The sequence below is a fragment of the Symsagittifera roscoffensis genome, chromosome 4 (genome assembly GCF_963678635.1).
Source record: "Symsagittifera roscoffensis chromosome 4, txSymRosc1.1, whole genome shotgun sequence".
Lineage (NCBI taxonomy): Eukaryota > Metazoa > Xenacoelomorpha > Acoela > Convolutidae > Symsagittifera > Symsagittifera roscoffensis.
The window spans coordinates 52,966,954-52,986,062 of NC_087065.1; the positions used below are offsets into that span (position 1 = coordinate 52,966,954).

The 19,109-nt window shown below is 35.3% G+C and overlaps 1 protein-coding gene across 1 annotated transcript in view; it reads right to left on the reverse strand.

The window, feature by feature from the left end:
* Positions 1-4,260: 4,260 nt before the first annotated feature.
* LOC134844655 (DNA repair protein complementing XP-A cells homolog) overlaps positions 4,261-19,109 on the reverse strand; it is a 53,096-nt gene continuing 38,247 nt past the window's right edge. Inside the window, exon 4 of the mRNA XM_063861453.1 lies at positions 4,261-4,683. Coding sequence (XP_063717523.1) covers positions 4,408-4,683 — 276 coding nt within the window. The 3' untranslated portion in view covers positions 4,261-4,407. The remainder of the gene's footprint in view (positions 4,684-19,109) is intronic.

Below are 19,109 nucleotides of genomic sequence, written 5' to 3' on the forward strand. Positions count from 1 at the left end.
TCAAATAAATTAATTGTACACAAGCCGCAGTAAAGTTGAGACAACCAAGAAAGAACCAATCAGCAAAATACAGCATATTATATAAAAATGTCGGAAAACAGAGGCTCAAGTGCGGCCAGGGGATCCAGCGCCCAGAGAGGATCCAGCCAAGCTCGGGGCTCCAGTCAAGCACGAGGATCAAGCGCGGCCAGAGGATCTAGCCAGGCACGCGGTTCCAGTGAGGCAAGAGGTTCAAGTCAAGCACGGGGATCTAGTGAAGCTCGCGGATCCAGTCAACAGAGAGGTTCAAGTGCCGCGAGAGGATCCGGCGAAGCTGACTCAGCGTCCAGTGGCTCTAGTGGAAGCGGTGGACCGAAAAAATCTAGTCAAGGAGGTCTTAAGGGAAGTGGATCCCAGGCTAAGCGATCTGGTTCTGGTTCTCGCTCTGGTTCTGGATCAGAGCCGCCAAAAGAGAAATTAGTGTTGGTTAAACCAAAACCCCTCACTGACTGTGAAAGGTACGAGAAGCTAAGAAACATGCGCAAATGTTGCTGGCCTCAGTATGGTCCATGTCAACTGCGATGCAACGGGTGCTGCGCGGACTATGGCTACGGCTACAATACAACATGCAACCCGCCCAAGTGGATTCCATTGCGTGCTCCCCCCATCTGTAATATACCTCCTCCTATGCGCTGTGAACCCCCAGTACCTTGCTGTCCTCCGCCTTGCAGACACATCACATTGAAAAATATGTTCGGTCACACGTGCTAAAAATCTTTAACGAAGAGAAAATCAAATTCGATCAATTCATTCTTTTTAACAGGATGTTGAAAAATCAAAAGAGGACATTTGAATTCCATATACAAAAAACAAAATACTAGCACGCCAAAAAAGCCATTTTTCCTTAAAATTTTATTTCAAAGATGACTCATCAATTAGGTAGGTTGAAAAACAGTAAACTGTAAATTAGAGGTGGATTTGGAGGGGCCTTCCCCCTCAGTGGTTCAACACATTGGCAAAAAATTCCCCTTCGATTTTATTTTGCGACATAAATCGATTCTAAACTTAAGGGGAAGCGCACGTCGAAAAACGCTAATTTTTGGTCGAAACCTTTAAGGAAGTGACAAAAACCGTCATTTTTGGTCCATTTTTTGTTTCAAAAACTCTACTGCGGCGCAAAATAGGCGTTTAAATACACATTTAACTTTCAAAAACCCTTCAAAATACTGCTCTTTTTTTGCCCTTAGGTCTACTATAGTTTTAATGATTTTTGCCCCGATGTTCCGAGAAAAAGAATGATTTTTTTGTCGCATTTGACACATTAAAAGCAAAAAGCACTTAGATATGCGCAAATACAGGTATGCGAAAATACACTTCAAATGAATATTTAATCAGTTATTGAAAAAATACACCTGACTGATGGCGCAACTTATAATTTCTATTTCAAAAACCAAGTTCATATACATTCCAAAGCATTTGAATTCATCACAATCTGTCATGCGTCACAAATTTTTCGTGCCTGCGAATAAAAGCAATTATTTTTTTTCGAGCAGAAAACCAAAGTTAACAACATACAAACATTTTAGACACAACTTGTGACGTATTACAACTAGAAAGCTAAAAATAAGCAATTCAGACGCGCTTCATTAGTAAAAAGTATATATAGAGGTCACATAGGTTGGTTGTCGAATCAAGTAACTATTTTTGGTCGCTGCTTCAGGATGAGCTAACATGTCCCAGCCATAGAAAAAAGCTTGGAAACAATTTCTGATTGCTCCGCAAGTTATCACAGAGGTTACGATCACAATCCTTTTTGATAAAATTAGCTTAAATAACACTTTGTCTTTAAATACTGACAATTTTTTTGTGCGTTAAGTGAAGAAATGAACTTGTAAAAGCTTAGAACAAGAGTATTGGTTTTAGCACAGAATGTTCCGACCATAGTCTTAAAAAATACAAAAATATTTTTTCTAGAGCTAGGCATATTTCGGCATTCATAATAAAAATTAGAAATTCAAATAGCGGAAAAATGAATAGAAAAACGAAAAAAAAAATCGTTAAAAAAATTCAATTTTTTTTCGAACTTTTTTGCAGAATATTTTTGAACTCGGAAAATTTTTTCTTGAAAGCTTTTGATTTCCAAACGGGCGGAAGTAAACTGCAAAAATTAACCGTACTCGAGATGCACTAAGTTTTCAGGGACTAAATTAGGCAAAAATAAGCTATTTTAAGCCTGCTCGCTCACCTAATAAAAAAATTCGTTATTGTTAAATCCTTATGAAAAAATTAGAATTTTTCATTATTGTTCCAATCACAGCTGAATATGATAACTCATTCGCCAATTTCCGAGGAATGTTTATGGGAACTGATTTTGCGTGAAAAACAAAACATAGCCAACTGATAGTTGGAAAAAAGAAATGAAAGAGCAAGGAAACTGAAAAAAAAACTGCTTTGTCTTGTTTTTTCAAAAACCTTCAGCTTCAACTTTTGATTTTCGAAAAAAAAATTGATGGCTTCAAAGCTCTTTGAAATTGTAGAGCATTGTATGATGGACACTTTTATGTTGAAGTCAACCCAATTTGAGAAAACTGGATCAATAGGCAAAACTTTCATTTCGCTGGGAAATTTCATTTTCGTAATTAAATGTCCATCACGTTTTTCGTGACCTTTCGCGAAAAAATAAAGGGTCAATTACAGAAAAACCGGATCGAAAAAAAAAATGCAAATTACAGAACGAGTTATAATTGCAATAAAACTAGCTTCAGCCGATAAAAACATTGAGAAAATTAAACATTTTCATTGAACCGGATTGCGAAAACACAAAATTTTATAAGTATGCTATCAAAAAATGAAACTGAAAGACTTCAAAATGTTTAGAAGTTAAACCAAACTTGAGCAAATTCAAATGTTCAAATTGCTCAAGTTTTCAAGCGAGCTATTAAAAAAATTTGATTAATTTCAAGTTCACTTTTATATACTTGATTGAGTTTTGATAAGTATTTTTTCAAGCACGGAATTCCAAGCATGGACCTGATTTACTTGACGTCGTTTTGATATGGGTTTTCGGAAAAAGCAAAAAATTGTTCCACACTAAAACAAAAGCGTGTTTGTGTACCGCCCAGCAGCCGAAAACAAATTTTCAATGGTTGAACCAGCTTTCGAAAGTTTTATGAAGCAAGCTACAGGGTGATCAAAATTAGGTGCAATTAAAGTTGCTTTGATAACAATCTGCTTTGCTAAAAAATTTTTTAGACAAGCTTTCAAGGATGAAACTTTGAAATATAGCAAGTTGCAAAATTTGGGACCCAACGAACTAATAAAAAGAGCAATACTTCAACTTTTACACTTTTTTGCTGCAACTTTGATGTTTCAGAAAACTAAGAGACAACGAATCGATCTAAAATAGGTCAATTGGTCTTTTACATATATAATTATTTTCTCGAATTTTCTCGATGGATGGGTATCTCGATGAATGCGTTTATTAATTTTTTTTCTAGCTAAATTTGACTACCTCAAAGAAAATTAGTAGAGGGTCAAGTGTGGTATCATATTATAGCTCTTTTGGCCGTGATACAGATTCTTAAAACCATCAGTGGCGATTAAAAAAATGGATCTGATGTTTTCGACGAAGATTGAGGAGAGGCTGATCTCCTTATTCAGTTCGACTACAATTTCAACATTAATATCATTTCATTCATTTTTTCCACCAAAATCAGCGACTCTCGAGCAAATTCAAGCTTTAGATGACGTTGAGACATAAAAACAGCCTGAAAAATTACCTTTTGCATGCAAAAAAATGTTCTGAATTAGGAAAATTGTCCTTCAATTAAATTTGTCGGAATTTTCGCATTTTTCTATAACTTGAATTCGTTGGTAAGAAGTTAACTTTTTCAAGCATTGCATAACATCACAAAGCCCTTTTTCTTAATTAAAATGAGCGCATTTAATGAAAGAGAACTTTCAAAGCAATCTGTCTAGAGATTTGACCTTAACATTCAATTCAGGAAAAAATCCATGCTTTGGGAATTACGCCGAAAAACACAAGCTCCGATTGGGAGCTACTCTCATTCGCGAAGGAAAGAATGCGCAAAAAACAATCAACACATTTTAAACTGCAAAACTGACTAAACTTATTGCTTATTTCCTTCGAAATTAGAAACACTGAATGCTGACTTAGTTTCCGCAGATTCGGAAAGAAATAACACCAAAAAAATCAGACTAAGATAGAAAAATTGATTAAATCATTTCTTTTTAAATTATACAGTGCAATTTTACCACTATTTGCGGAAATAACTGAAAAGGGGACTTTAAAACTCAATCCGCCCAAGACAAGAAATTAGTGTTGACAAATGTAAAGACCAAAGCTGAAAAAAAAACTGAAAAAAAAAACGAGAAAAAAGTTCATACATTAAGTACTTCATAAAAAAATTAAAGTTTTTCAAAAGTTGAAACATATCCGCAACTTGTACACGTTCTGCTATACATGTCTGCTTTCACGTGCGTCTCCTCATCTCCAAATTGGTGTACATGTGTTTGTTCGGAAAGATCTTTTGTCCACGTGGTAGAACGGACAGTTCTGCGCAATTGTTTAACTTCTTTTTCCACACGTTTCTTCCGACTTGCGTCGGTCCGCTCGTCTCGCCTGTCAATCTCGGCTTCAATGTTTTCCAGTGATCCCCACACTTTGATCGCTAGTTTCTCCACCTTCAATGTTATCAATTTTAGAAATCAAACGACAGTTATAACATCACTAATGGAAAGCGCAAAAATGCTAATAGCTAATATAAAAACAAAGCCAATCGATGATTAAAACATAGGCGCTACGCGCAATACACCGAAGGCATAGAAACTGAAGCAAAAACCAAACAACTTGAACAACTAATAATTGAAGAATAACAGTTCTAGAACAAAAAATCGTACTAATACATGTATACACCAAAATTTTGCTATATCGAGAAAGAGCCTGAAATAACAGTTCTAGAACTAAAAATCGTACTAACACATGTATAGGTTAAATTTTTGATATATCAACGAAGATCATAAAATAACACTTCTAGAACTAAAAATCGTACTAACACATGTATACACCAAAATTTTACTATATTGACAAAGGGCCTGAAATAACAGTTCGTGAGCTAAAAATCGTACGAACACATGTATACACCAAAATTTTGCTATATTGGCAAAGATCATGAAATAACAATTCGAGAGCTAAAAATCGTACTAACACATGTATACGTCAAATTTTTGCTATATTGGCAAAGATCATGGAATAACAGTTCGAGAACTAAAAATGGTACTAACACATGTATACAATAAAATTTTGATATATTGACAAAGATCATGAAATAACAGTTCGAGAACTAAAAATCGTAATAACACATGTATACACTAAAATTTTGATATATTGACATAGATCATAAAATAACAGTTCGAGAACTAAAAATGGTACTAACACATGTATACGCTAAAATATTGCTATATTGACGAGGAGCCTGAAATAACAATTCTAGAGCTAAAATCGTACTAACACATGTATACACCAATATTTTGCTATATCGACAAAGAGCCTGAATAAACGTTGTAGAACTAAAAATCTTACTAACACATATATACACCAAAATTTTGCTATATTGACAAAGAGCCTGAAATATTGACAAAGGACCTGAAATAACAATCGTAGAACTAAATGTCGTACTTACGCATTGTAGATCAATTTCTATAGCTATAAAAAAATACAAAAGATTGTGTTTGTATGTGTAGCAAAACGCCTCCTGTCGTTTCAATCGGCCAATCGTATAAATTGGCATGTAGACTCATATGGGTCTCCGGAATAACTAAAAATCGTACTTACACATATACTTACAAGAAAGAGCTAAAATGAAAAAAAGCTATTAGTCTTATTATATTGAGAAATTGTGAAGCAGTCTCAGAATTGACAGTATGTAGCAGTAAAACAATCCGAAAAACAAATCCAAAAAACAAAAAAAATACTTGCAAAGACATGACACAGATCTGAAAAATGTACCAATGTTGGTATTCATGAACAAAACTTCAATCAGGTAAGGATATCAGTTAAGTATTCCACGAAATCAAGTTCAAATTCAACCTTCAAAAACCGGCAAGTAATAAAAATGACATAAAACTTCAACGTTCAGCGTCAAACTGATTACGGAACGTCAAATTTAAACGGACGCCATTCCATTTCTCAAACGATCCATCGGGTGCAGTGGATCCTCTCAAGATGCTGTGCTTCCAGTCTTTCTGGCAAGCTCCGAGCATGGTAAAAACGCTACCATGTGGCAACAAAACAGAAACTTCAGAGCGCGTGGTCCCGTTTCTTTTCATTGCAAAGCGTCGGGTGGCTCCAAGGGATACACTGGCAATGGTTGGATAATCAGGAATACCACGTTCGTTGTCAGCGTGAAATCCAACTCCCTAAAAATACTGATAGGCAAAGTACATTTTCTATGTTATCTAATTGTTATGACGGTATTTTGTGATAATACCTCTTCGAGGGAACAATAAATGTTGATGAGGACACTGTTGAAGGAAACTTTGAGTTCTTTCTCCAACAAGGTCTTTAACAACAACAACTGTGGTGACCAAGAGTTGTTGGGCGGGTGGCGAACGCTTCCATATGAGTATGGAACCTCTGAAATCCACTTGACAGAGCGCCCGTTGACATGTGTCCAAGATTCCTGTTTGTATGATTTGTAAAGCTCTGCAAAGAGGGAATCAGCTATGCTCAAACAGATTTATTGCAAACGTCAAGGGAAATTTGAGAGACGCCAAACACTGAAGATGAGCTGATAGTAAACGGCTGCAAAAATAAACAAAACACACCTGATAAATAAATAAGCAATAAAAAAATAAATCAATACATAAATAAATAAATAAATACATAAATAAATACATAAATAAATAAATAAATAAATAAATAAAAGCAAAAGTGAAATGTACAAATAATTAAATAGACATGAAAAAATATATATGAACAAATAACCAAACAAACAGACCCATAATATAAATAAATGAAAATAAATAAATTAAATAAATACACACGCAGAAATAATAAAAGCAAAACTAAATGAAAGAAAGAATAATTAAATAAATAAACAAAACACGTGATAAAAATAAACAAAAATAAATATGTACATACATAAATTATAAATAAATATAAGCAAACTAAACATAATTAAATAAATAGAAGAACAGATAATTAAATAAATAAAGATGAACAAATAATGAAACAAACATACGCAATCACGTGACATAGCGCGATATAGTCCAGCCCACATGATAATTGATAACTGTGGACGTTATTTGTCGACACTTGACAACAGACAACATTAAAAAAAAAACCCGTTACACGATACCATAACACCTTGACTAAAGTCTTCGGTGTAAAAAGAGTAACGAAAGCAAGTAAACATGAAAAAAACACTGATTTCGTTGAAAAAAAACTCAAATATCAAAATTCAAAGAAAAAAATAGATGAACTTTAAGCTCTTTGAGTTTAGAAAGATTTATGATTGGCGTTTTCTTCATAACATTAACCGAAACTAGAAATGGTTTAGGTTTTTTCGCGCCAAATCCACGTTTGTATTTGGAGAGCGCTAATTACGTCACTTGCTGCAGATGAATTTCAATTGAACTCAAAATGTGCACATATACCAAGGGGGGCAGGGCGCGGGGCCTGATCAGGGTTCTTGGCTTTTTGCTGTTTGCACCGGGTCAGTGACTGTTTTCTTCCAAACCCGATATCTGTGATCAAGTTGGTTCACTTATTTTCGCAGCTCACTGCGGGGTTCCTAGTACCGACCTATCCTCCCTGATCACATCGCTCTAGCCAACTGTGCTGGTGCATTTCGTAACTAAGCAGTAGGTAACTGATGAGAAGCTTTGCTTTACCACAATTTTCACTGTCTTGAATCATGAAGTTTTTAATATTAGTAGAGCTGAATGCGGGGTTCGAACACTAGATCTATCGCCCATGATTTCATTGCTCTAAACAACTCTTCGACTGGACCTGGCTTTCAAGCAACAGTCAATTTATGTTGAACTAAGGCAAAAAAAAGCAACCTGTCATTATTCTTGAAGCTTTTCAAAAAGTTTCAGTTTCCCTCTCTGCGGGATTTGATAACCAAACTTATAGTTGTAGATTTTTCATTTCTTGCTCTAATCATCTGCTCAGTGTGGACTTTTCGGTGATTACATGAAAGCTACTTGGTTAAATAATGTGGCAAGGAAGGACTCGGCCTTTTTTTGTTTACTGTGGCAGTTTCCGCTCAAGCCGTGCAGGGCCGCGGAAACTGCGAGATTACGTCAAGAATAACAAAATGAAAATTAAAACAAAACTCAAAAACACATATCTTGTTACTCTCAGTCTTTTAGGATTGGAAAAATAACAACAATTGATTAAATTGATTTAGTCAACGAGGCCCTGCTCGTTATAAGATAGCTTTTTTACTTCGTTCCTTCGTAACACAAATCTTGCATTTTTGAGGAATTAGATTAAAGTTTCAAATCGATCGAAAGTAAACACTTAAAACAAAAAATCAGTGGTCTTCTCCGGGACTCGAACTAACTTCACTGGCGTTGTGATCAGTTGATTTACCATTGAACTGTGCTTCCTTGATACAGACATAAGGAATAGAGACAATTCCATAAAGAAAGTACCATTAAAGATTTGAAACCTTTTCCAAACCAGTCATTCATATGGCCAAAAAGAAGCTGATTAAAGAAAAATGCGATCAGTAGCCTTAAACGCACATAAATTTTTACCCAATTAATTTAATCTGTCAAGTAGGACATCCCAGTAAAGATCGCTTCTGTTCATCTTTGGAACTTTGAAAAAAATGCAGCGTTTCTTCTTTTTTTGAATAAAGACAAGAAAATTTAAGGGTTTTCTAATTAGTATAGTCTTCAAATTAAATTTAACTTCACCTCTGAGACAAATATTGATACGCTTGACTAACTGCGACGAGATCTATATATATATTTTCTCAGATCATTATCTACCATGTCACTTTTTTGCTCTGTATAATCAGCTTGTTAAAAAAGGAATTTCCAGTGAAGACAGCAGGTCATTATCTTAACTCAAGTATGCTAGTCTTGAAAAGTATGCTAGTCTTCTTGTTTTTTTTAAATACGTGAAAAAATAGAACATTTTTGAAAACTAATACAGGAATAAAGCCTCGTTTTCCCTGACTGGGAGAAAAAAAACAGATACACCTGACCATCTGCAATAAATAACCGGTGTAAAAAAACTTCAAATGTTCAGAGAAACGTTTTTTCTGAGTTTTTGAATTAAATACAAAAGAAATCACTATATGAGTCACATTATTTTCTTGTAGAGAAAGAGGATTGCATTGAACATTACAAAATGTGTTTGATCCAATACACTCCTGCTAATAAGATTATGATCTTTTGCAATTGTTTCCTTTTTAAACATAGTTCGCACTTTTCAAACATAGTTTAACTCATGATCCCCATTCCAAATCAATGAAAGCTAAAAATTGAAACAAATTATTTCTCGGTCTTAACTGAGTCTCGATCTGCTGCTTCAGGTTTATTGGTCAACTGTTTTCCCACTTCACTATCAGTTCTTCTTAAAGACTCACAGTTTCGTTCAAAGAATGAGGCGAGAAAAGTAAACAGTTTCGAAACACAGTCATGAAAGCCACGATGGGACAAAAGATGGAAAAATCTGAAATCATCATCTTCCGCCACAATGTTTTGCCTATTGCAATCAGCTTGTTAAATGAGCACTTTCAGTGAAAACCGCTTGTCTTTATCTTTCCTACTTTGAAAGATATGCCAAATTTCTACTTTTTTTAATCTAAAGACATAGTTAAAAATTGAACAAATTTTTTTCTTCACTACGGGCTTCGAGCCTGGTTTTCCCAGACTCAGAGACAAAGTCAGATACGCTCGACAATCCCCGCTGAAGTTGAAAGGAAAATGGTTTTTCAAAATTTTTCAATTAATTTTTACATGTATTAATGTTTTCCCGGTATGTTCGAGATCGGCTTCCCGAATCATAAGGTGAGAATATACTCTGTGAAAGGTCGCGCCTCGGGGCCCCTAGCCCGGGCGCGTGGCAAAAACAGCGTGCAACGCCGACCACCTAAGTGCATTCATAAATGCATCAATATGTATGATTACACATCTGTAGTGAATTGAGAATTTAAGACTTTTTCCAGAATAAAAAACAAACAAAAAATCAAAAAGACCTATATAAGTCTTTACTACGTTCATTACTCTTAATACCAACAACCGATATGCAGCTAAACGCCAAAATTTTGAAATTCAGTTAGCATGAGCTTTTAAACTTGCTTTTGGCTTTCTGAAAGATTCTCCAACGAAGAGTAAAATTATCTCGGCTAATCAAATCGGTAAACTTTTGCAGTTAGCGGCGTCAAAATCCTGCTTTGCACTATCGCAGCTCTATTGATTTAGCCCTTAATCTCAGCGAGATCTGAAGCCACTGACTAAAAAGTCAAAGAAACGGAACAACAGCTTGCTGATTAAATAACTGATGTTTATTTGACACGCGTACCATCTAAAATTATAAAAATGGAAATAGATTTTTTCTTATATCTAAAATGATATAAATAGAGGTTCTATTTTTTCTAATACCTGAGGAAATTTTGTCGACTTTTTTTAGGTCGCCCAAATTGATTTTCCGAGCTCTCCCAAAGCACTAAAAAGACCCTGTTGTGGCCAAATTTTCTGTGCCGCAGGCAAAGTTTCGAAAAAACAGGAAAAAAAAATAATCGCATTTTTTCGGCGAGCACTCCCCCCCCCCTCAAAATTAGTATTTATAGACGCCTTTAAACATTTTTTAGGTTTTGTCACCAAAATGGATATCTCAAAATAGTACAAAGGGATGACCCTTTGGGTTGGCGAGGGATCGAATCCCTGGAGGGGGGGGGGGGGGGGGGGAGGGGTGGTGTTTGCTTCCTTTACATCCGCCCCTGATTTTGTCCATGAAGTTAAAAGCAGAATTGAAAATGTGCATGCAAACACACCAATATCTGTTTTCCTGCTCTATTTTAAGAAATTTCTTGCCACTTCTGATACCTAACTACCGCAAGCTACAGACATTGACGCAAACAAAAAAGTAACCCTTACAAACTAATTGAATCAATTTGCGTAAAAACTTTGAGCTAGTTATTTGACTAAAATCGGTCAACACCAATTTCCACGCAGTTAATGAGTTGTATGACGCTTTAAAAAACAATGTAGACGAATGGTTTGAAAATGTGCTAAAGAGTTGGATGATCATTTTTTCAACAAGCAAGAAAAAAATGGCAGTTCTTCAAATTAGTGTAGTTATTTCTGCCATGTGTGATAAAAGAATCAGACGTAACATTTGAATGAAGCATATTCGACAGCCGTAGTAAAAAAGGGCAATTGGAAGAAAATTTTGTAGAAAAACAATTTTGACTAAAAAAAAACAAAAAATCAAATTTTTTTTAATTCAAAACTTTTTCCAGACGTTTATGTACCGCAAAAGTAAACTTCTCGCAGCATAAAAAAAACGAGCTTGAATCGACACCGGCGCTTGAGTGAACGCTATGTCTCAGCCCGTTCACAAAAAGCGCTCCGAAGCAAACTCGAATCTACCTACATAAGAGCAATGCGAGTAGCAAAACGCATAGTAAGTTCAGTCCAATACAGTCCATTCTCGCTCCCACTTTTCAAATTGCACAAAATCTGAACTTAAAAAACGACAGAACGCTCGTATTTCCCAACATGACAGTTCAATTGAACGAAACTAAAAGAAAGAGCCGGTCGGGTGAAGTCATAAAACCAAAAAACGCCAATTACTAACTCCAAAAAAAAACATTAACCCAGACCAGCAAATTACAGTCAGAGTAAATCCAAAAAAAAATAAAATTACCATTTGCAAGAACTTAGAAGCGCAATTAAGCCAAGTGAACCCACAGAGCAAAAATTACGAAAGTTAATTGCGTTCTCGCTCACAACGATTGATGGAAATTTAATTTCGCTCTCGCTCTCAACGATCGATGAGAACAACGAGTTGAAATATCCATTTTAAATTTAACCGATCATGCAAAAACCATGCCCAAAATTTATAAACTAGCCCATTTCAACCTCCTTAATAGTACGAAATTGGAAGAGACGACTGGACCGAATGAAAAATTTTCAACGATATCTACACAAGAGAATCAGAAATTAATATGCTAAAAACTTCCATAACGGAAAGAGAAATTCAACTAGCTGCATCACACTAAGAGACAGAGCTAATCAAAATTCAGACCATACTGGAATACACAAGTTCAGTCTATACTGGAATACACAAGGGCACAAAGGAACGTTCATTGCAACACGAGTCTCTAATAAACTCCGAACAAATTTCATCATTTTTTAAAACCTGAATTCAATCGATTTGGTTACCATACAATATTAACGGCCTCCAGCTCACTCAGAATCATTTTATCCCCAGTATGTTATCATTCAAGCGTAGAAAAAATTCAACAATTCGTGAAATTTTCTTTGTTCATCATGTTTATTTTCTATTGCCACCTACAAAGAAAAACATCACATCAACAAAAAATTGCTCAATGTATCGTCTACAGACTGCAGATGAAGCCACACTGACTATTCACTCACTACTTGAACACAACTGTGAGAAACTTCAGTTTTGTTACTACTAACATAATGAGCTAATTATATTTTCCTTGTTCACGATACTTTTTTTTCTTGCCCCTGAAATGAAAAAATTTTACATAAAACAAGGATAACCGGTTACTGTGAAAATAGCACAGAATGTTCCAACCATAGTCTTAAAAAACATCAAATTCTTTTTTTTTTCAAATTAGAGTAGTTTTCTCTGCGTGGTGAGATAAAAAGATCTGAACGAAAAAATAAAATTACCATTTGCAAGAACTTAGAAGCTCAATTAAGCCAAGTGAACCCACAGAGCTAAAATTACGAAACTTAATTGCGTTCTCGCTCACAACGATTGATGGAAATTTAATTTCGCTCTCGCTCTCAACGATCGATGAGAATAACGTGTTGAAATATCCATTTTAAATTTAACCGAAGATGCAAAAACCATACCCAAAATTATAAACTAGCCAATTTCAAACTCCTTACTAGAAAGAAATTGGAAGAGACGGATGGACCGAATGAAAAATTTTCAACGATATCTACACAAGAGAGTCAGAAATAAATATGCTAAAAACTTCCATAACGGAAAGAGAAATTCAACTAGCTGCATCACACTAAGAGACAGAGCAAATCAAAATTCAGACCATACTGGAATACACAAGTTCAGTCTATACCGGAATACACAAGGGCACAAAGGAACGTTCATTGCAACACGAGTCTCTAACAAACTCCGAACAAATTTCATCATTTTTTAAAACCTGAATTCAATCAATTTGGTTACCATAAAATATAGCGGCCTCCAGCTCACTCAGAATCAATTTATCCCCAGTATGTTATCATTCAAGCGTAGAAAAATTCAACAATCCGTAAAATTTTCTTTGTTCATCATGTTTATTTTCTATTGCCACCTACAAAGAAAAACATCACATCAACAAAAAATTGCTCAATGTATCGTATACAGACTGCAGATGAAGCCACACTGACTATTCACTCACTACTTGAACACAACTGTGAGAAACTTCAGTTTTGTTACTAATAACATAATGAGCTAATTATATTTTCCTTGTTCACGATACTTTTTTTTTCTTGCCCCTGAAATGAAAAAATTTTACATAAAACAAGGATAACCGGTTACTGTGAAAATAGCACAGAATGTTCCAACCATAGTCTTAAAAAATATCAAATTTTTTTTTCTTCAAATTAGAGTAGTTTTCTCTGCGTGGTGAGATAAGAAAATCTGAACGAAAAAAAAGAACTTACGCATATTTGAAATTCAAAGTAAAAAGGCCATACAGAAAACCGTTTTTGTAGAGAAACGACTAGAAAAACAAAAACTTTTCAAAAACGCTTCCAACTTTATTGCAGGAATGCTTTGATTTTTTGATTCACAATATATCGCCAAAAGCTCCAAACACTAGCATGGCTCGACTAAAATTAAGTTTTTGCGGTTTAAATTTAGCATAAATAAGCTATTGTAAGCCTGCTCGCTCGCCTTTATTCGCTCGAAATTAGATCACAAACCAGAAATTTCTAACTAGTTTTTCTCAATCCTGGAAAAAAAATTTCAATTTTTTTAAAATTTAGTTAGAATCACAACAGAAAGGGGCTTTAATAAGATATATCACTGAAACTATTTCGATTTCTATTTGTGGTACCTGATTTTGAAAACAAAAAGAAAAACTAAAACACGAGAACACAAAGTTCTTCCTCATTGTCAATGGTCGGAACAACGAAAAAAGATTTTGAAAGGAAAAAGTAATTAATCAAATAAAATTAAAATCAATCAAAGAAAAAGCGAGCAAAACTCAATAGGGTGAAAAAACAGTTTTTTGTTAGACACCCGTATGTTGTCCTTTTCCCTTTTTGCAAAAATGTTTATTTTTTTTTATTTTGGGTCATGTACGTGGTGAGGAGTCAGTGCTCCACATAAAACATCGCACCCTCAAAATGGTTAAACGCTCCCGTTGAAAACAAATGGGACGTTAAGTATATTTTTCATAGATATTTTACATCCTACTGAAATAGATAATGAACCCCCTACTGAAATACAGAAAAGAAGCTTCTGTAACCCCTTACTGAAATCTGTGAAAGAAAAATTTTAACAAAACCTTGCCTTCCCAAATAATGAGAATAGAAAATGAGACAGAAGGCACTAATTCGTAAATATTAAGTTGAAAAAACTTCATACGTTGGCCTCGAAAGATGTTCAGTATGAGAACAACATGTCAAAAAAATCACCAGCGTTAATTACTATTTAAATGATTAATTACCAAGCGACATCTAAGGGGACAAAAGACGAGCAGACAGAAACTGAATTGATTCCTTGAGCCGATAAAAAAATGAATAAAATCAAAAATTTTATGCAGTAAAGTTTTTAAAATTGTTACGCACTAAACCTCCAGAAACGCAACAAGCTCTGTATCGCTCTTCAAAACAAGCAATAAACGGTGAATAAGGCGACGAAACACCAGCCGAAAACATTAAAAAGAAAAAAGAACCAACTATACAAAAACTGGATAGAAAAAAATCACAAATTACAGTACTAAATATAATTACAATAAAAGTAGCTATCAGCCAAAAAAAAAGGGAGAACCAAAATTAATCAAGAAAACTTGAAGTGGTTTGTGAAAACAAACATTTTTTTATAAGAATGCTTTCAAAAATGAAACTTTGAAAGCTTTTAAAATGTTTAAAAATTTCGCGTTGTTTAAAATGTTCAAATTGCTAAACAAGCTATTCAAAAAGATTGATTTTTTCAATTTCACATTTACAGCCATGATTAAGTTTGGATAAGTTAGGTTTTCAATCACAGAATTTGAATTATGTGCCTGATCTATTTGACGCTGTTTTGATAACTTGAATCGGTTCGCGAAAAGTTATGAACAGTTAAAGTCTGGGACCAAAACAATATTGGACCAAACAGACCAAATGTACCACACCACACTGATAAATTGTATTTGCGTACCGCCCAGTAGCCTAAAACGAATTGAATATTGTTGAACCAGCCTCAACAGCAAAATAGAGACCACCGCAGACGCGCTATCGTTTTGTCAGCTTGCCAACAGAGTGTATACTAAAAAACAGAGTCAGATACAATCGCGAAGCAAGTTTAATCACGTTTATCACGCAGCTATTCAAATTATGAAGACTTAAAAAACCTAAGTTGTTGTCACAGGAGAATTGGTCTGCGTGAAGGTGAATAGCACACCCGAATTCCACGTTTTACCTATTTTTATTGGTCGGAACAAAAACCCCACCACGATCTATAATCGTTGCTGGAGTGAGGAAATTGAGAGAAGTTTTTTCGAGAGTAGAAAATAAAACAAAAAAGATCTTGTCTGTTTGTTTATTAGCCCACGTTGGTGGGGTTGGCTTGACCGTTTCCAGGTTGAGGACCTTTGCGATATCCACCAGCTAAAACCACATTTGCGACCTTTGCGGACCTTTGCGATATCCACCAGCTAACGGAGCAGGACTTTTTGAGGCAGTTGAAAAGAATACAATGGAATAAAATGGGCAAAGAGGTAGAACAGCCTGCCGGAGAGGTAGGTATTTAAAATACCGCTGTAACCGTACCACTGGGTATTTCTTAAAAAGTTTTGCTCTGGAACTTCAAATTTTGGGGGAGGGATCGAAATATTCTAAAAGACAAGGGCTTCAGAAAAGCAATCGGTTACTTGCCTTGTGTTCCGAACGTAGTCTTTAAAAAACTACATGAAAACAACAGTTTTTTTGTTCAAATTAAAGCAGTTTATTCTGCGAAGTGTCTAGAAAAAAACTAGAAAAACAAAAACAAAAAAATCAAAATTCAAAATCAAACTATCTAAGCACAGAGGCAAAGCTTCGTTTCGTAAACACCTGCGAGAACACGACAAAAAGCAGCTCTATAAAGTGCAATAATAAAACTTAGAAATGAGCCTCGAATTAGCAAAAATTCGCTTATCTCTGAGATTCGAACCTGCAATCTAGTGACGAAGAGAATCACGCACTAACCACTCGGAAGCTTAATAGGCCCTAAACACTAGCCGGCACAAAGAAAGCAGAGAACAGATGCTATGTAACTTCTAATGCTACCGTGAAAATTTCAAATAAGTGAACACTTTTATTTGCGAGTTACGTTACAGAAAAGAAGGTCCGTAATAACACACTAAGCTGATCGCAAGTGTAACAGAGATGCGAAGTTGCACTTCGCATACACAAGCAAACATATAAACGATAATTCTACTGGGGAAAACTGAATGAGTAAAAATTTTAGTCTACAAAAATTTCTAGGTGACTCACGCTAATTATGAGCCTACATGATTGCAAAGTAACGCCAGCCAATTATGACGCATTGGCAGTACCAGTCAATTTGAAAAAAAAGAAATTTATCAACTAAAATGCCTCTATTTATAGAGCGGACGCATTTTAGCTAGCATACGAAAAAGTTTAATAAAAACATCCGACCCTGCCCAGGTTCGAACCCTCCATTATGTTGCTGGTCTCCTTCCTTACCTCTACGCTACAGATACTTGAGGCTCAAGTGCTATTTGTAGTACAATAGTCTGTGTTAATATCCGTAGCATTGGCTGTACTTAATAGCTGGTTATTGATCAAAATGAACACATTTTGTCGCAACAATATTTGCGTCGCAACAATATTTGCGACTTAGGTTGGAAAAAAAAGAGAGTTCATACCATAACTCACAAGCTTTGCTTGTGTAAACAACCTAATGTTTCAAATGTGAAAAATTTTAATGAAACAAATGTTTATCTCTCTTTTAAGCTTAACTTCATTTATTGCTGCTACATCTAATCTAAATCTTCTTCTTCATTTAAATGCAAATTAAACACATTTACAAAATACAAACAGCTAATCTTTACAGGACTACTGTCTTGAGGCTAAGTTTTCTTCATGCTACGTTTTCCTGTTACCTCCAAACGCTAGCTTCTACATTGTTGCTACTCCTAAATTTTCGTCCAAATCTAAGTAAGAGTTAAGCTACCCAAACCATGGTAACTACTGTCACGACAACAAATAGGACGCTAACAACGTATCTATTCTGCTTTTCTCTGTTCTCAAACCTACTTAAACTACCAAGCTCTTTTGAACACGCCATTAAGACCTCATCCTGTAGAGACATATCCAACCGGAACAACAAAGAATCATTTCCCCAAAGATGAGCTATCATAGCATTCCAAAAAACTTATCAAATACTCACTTACACAGAGGCGAAGAACACGACCAAGAAGCAGCTGTATCAAGTTAAATAAGAAAAAGTTGAAATAAGCTTCGAATTAGCAAGAATCTGGCTACGTGTAGGATTCGGATCCGCGACATACTGCAATCAACAGATTTTGAGTCTCACGCACTATCCGCGCAGTCACTCAAGCTTAACAACCGACGAACACTAGTCACGAATAAAGCAGTTAGATATGATAACAACTAGCAAGCCCGTCTTCAGCTATCAACCGACTCGCAAAAAGTTAGTTGTTGCTCATAGATAGTTCAATCAGCTTCAAATACAGCTACTCAAATCAGCTCAAAATTGGCAAAAATCACTTTGTTAGATGGTGAATGACGGAAGACTCAATATGATACTAATTTTTTTCAAAATGGCTTACGCTGCAGTATCTCTCAATAAGTTTGCGGGCATCCTTCAGAGAGTTGGAACACGTTCGAATCCTTATAAGAGAAATATCATCAGCATCAAAAACTCTCAAGCCCCAAATTTGTTTTTTTTTATGATAAAAAGGTTTTTTATGACTCAACCAGAAGCTTTTTATGGATCTGTCGCCTTGCCTTCAAAGCCATATTTTGTCAAAAACCGTTGCACCGCAGGGAAACTCGGGCAAGAGGGACCTTTGTTTGAGAAGTCTTGGCTAAAAATGTGTACCAAAGACAGGTGTACACAAAGAAACAATAAGGGAGATTCTTTGGGAAGATTGAAATTTATGAAGTGGGCATTGTCCCCTTCAAATACACCCATAATTATATCCATTCTTCTTGTAATTTAGTCTCAAAGCACAACACAACATTTCAAAGCCCATAAAAGCAAAATTGCGAAAGTTCTTGAGATATTTTCATTGCAACTATCAAATCACAACTAGACCCTCCAGAAGACTACTTATTGTTTGTTTGGGTACCAATTTGTGTAGAAAAAAAGACACCCGAAAACTTGGTTCTTACTGACCGTCGGTGATTGGAATAATTAGCCAATGAACTTCCGTATTAACCTTTGGTATAAAAACTCTAGCTGAGCAAACTATTGCATGCCACAAGAAATTACACCTGCAAATAATTTCACCCTCAAAAATGGCTACAACCACCATCAGATTGCGGGTTTAGGGGGAGGGGGTTCTATTCCCCTCAAGATTCAACGCTCTGGCCACCAAAAGAATCCTTCCTTCGATAGTATTTTATCACATCCATTTTTGAAATAAACATCCAAATTTTTCTAAGAAAGCGATTTCTTTTTCATCAAAACATTCCACGAAGTGCCTAAA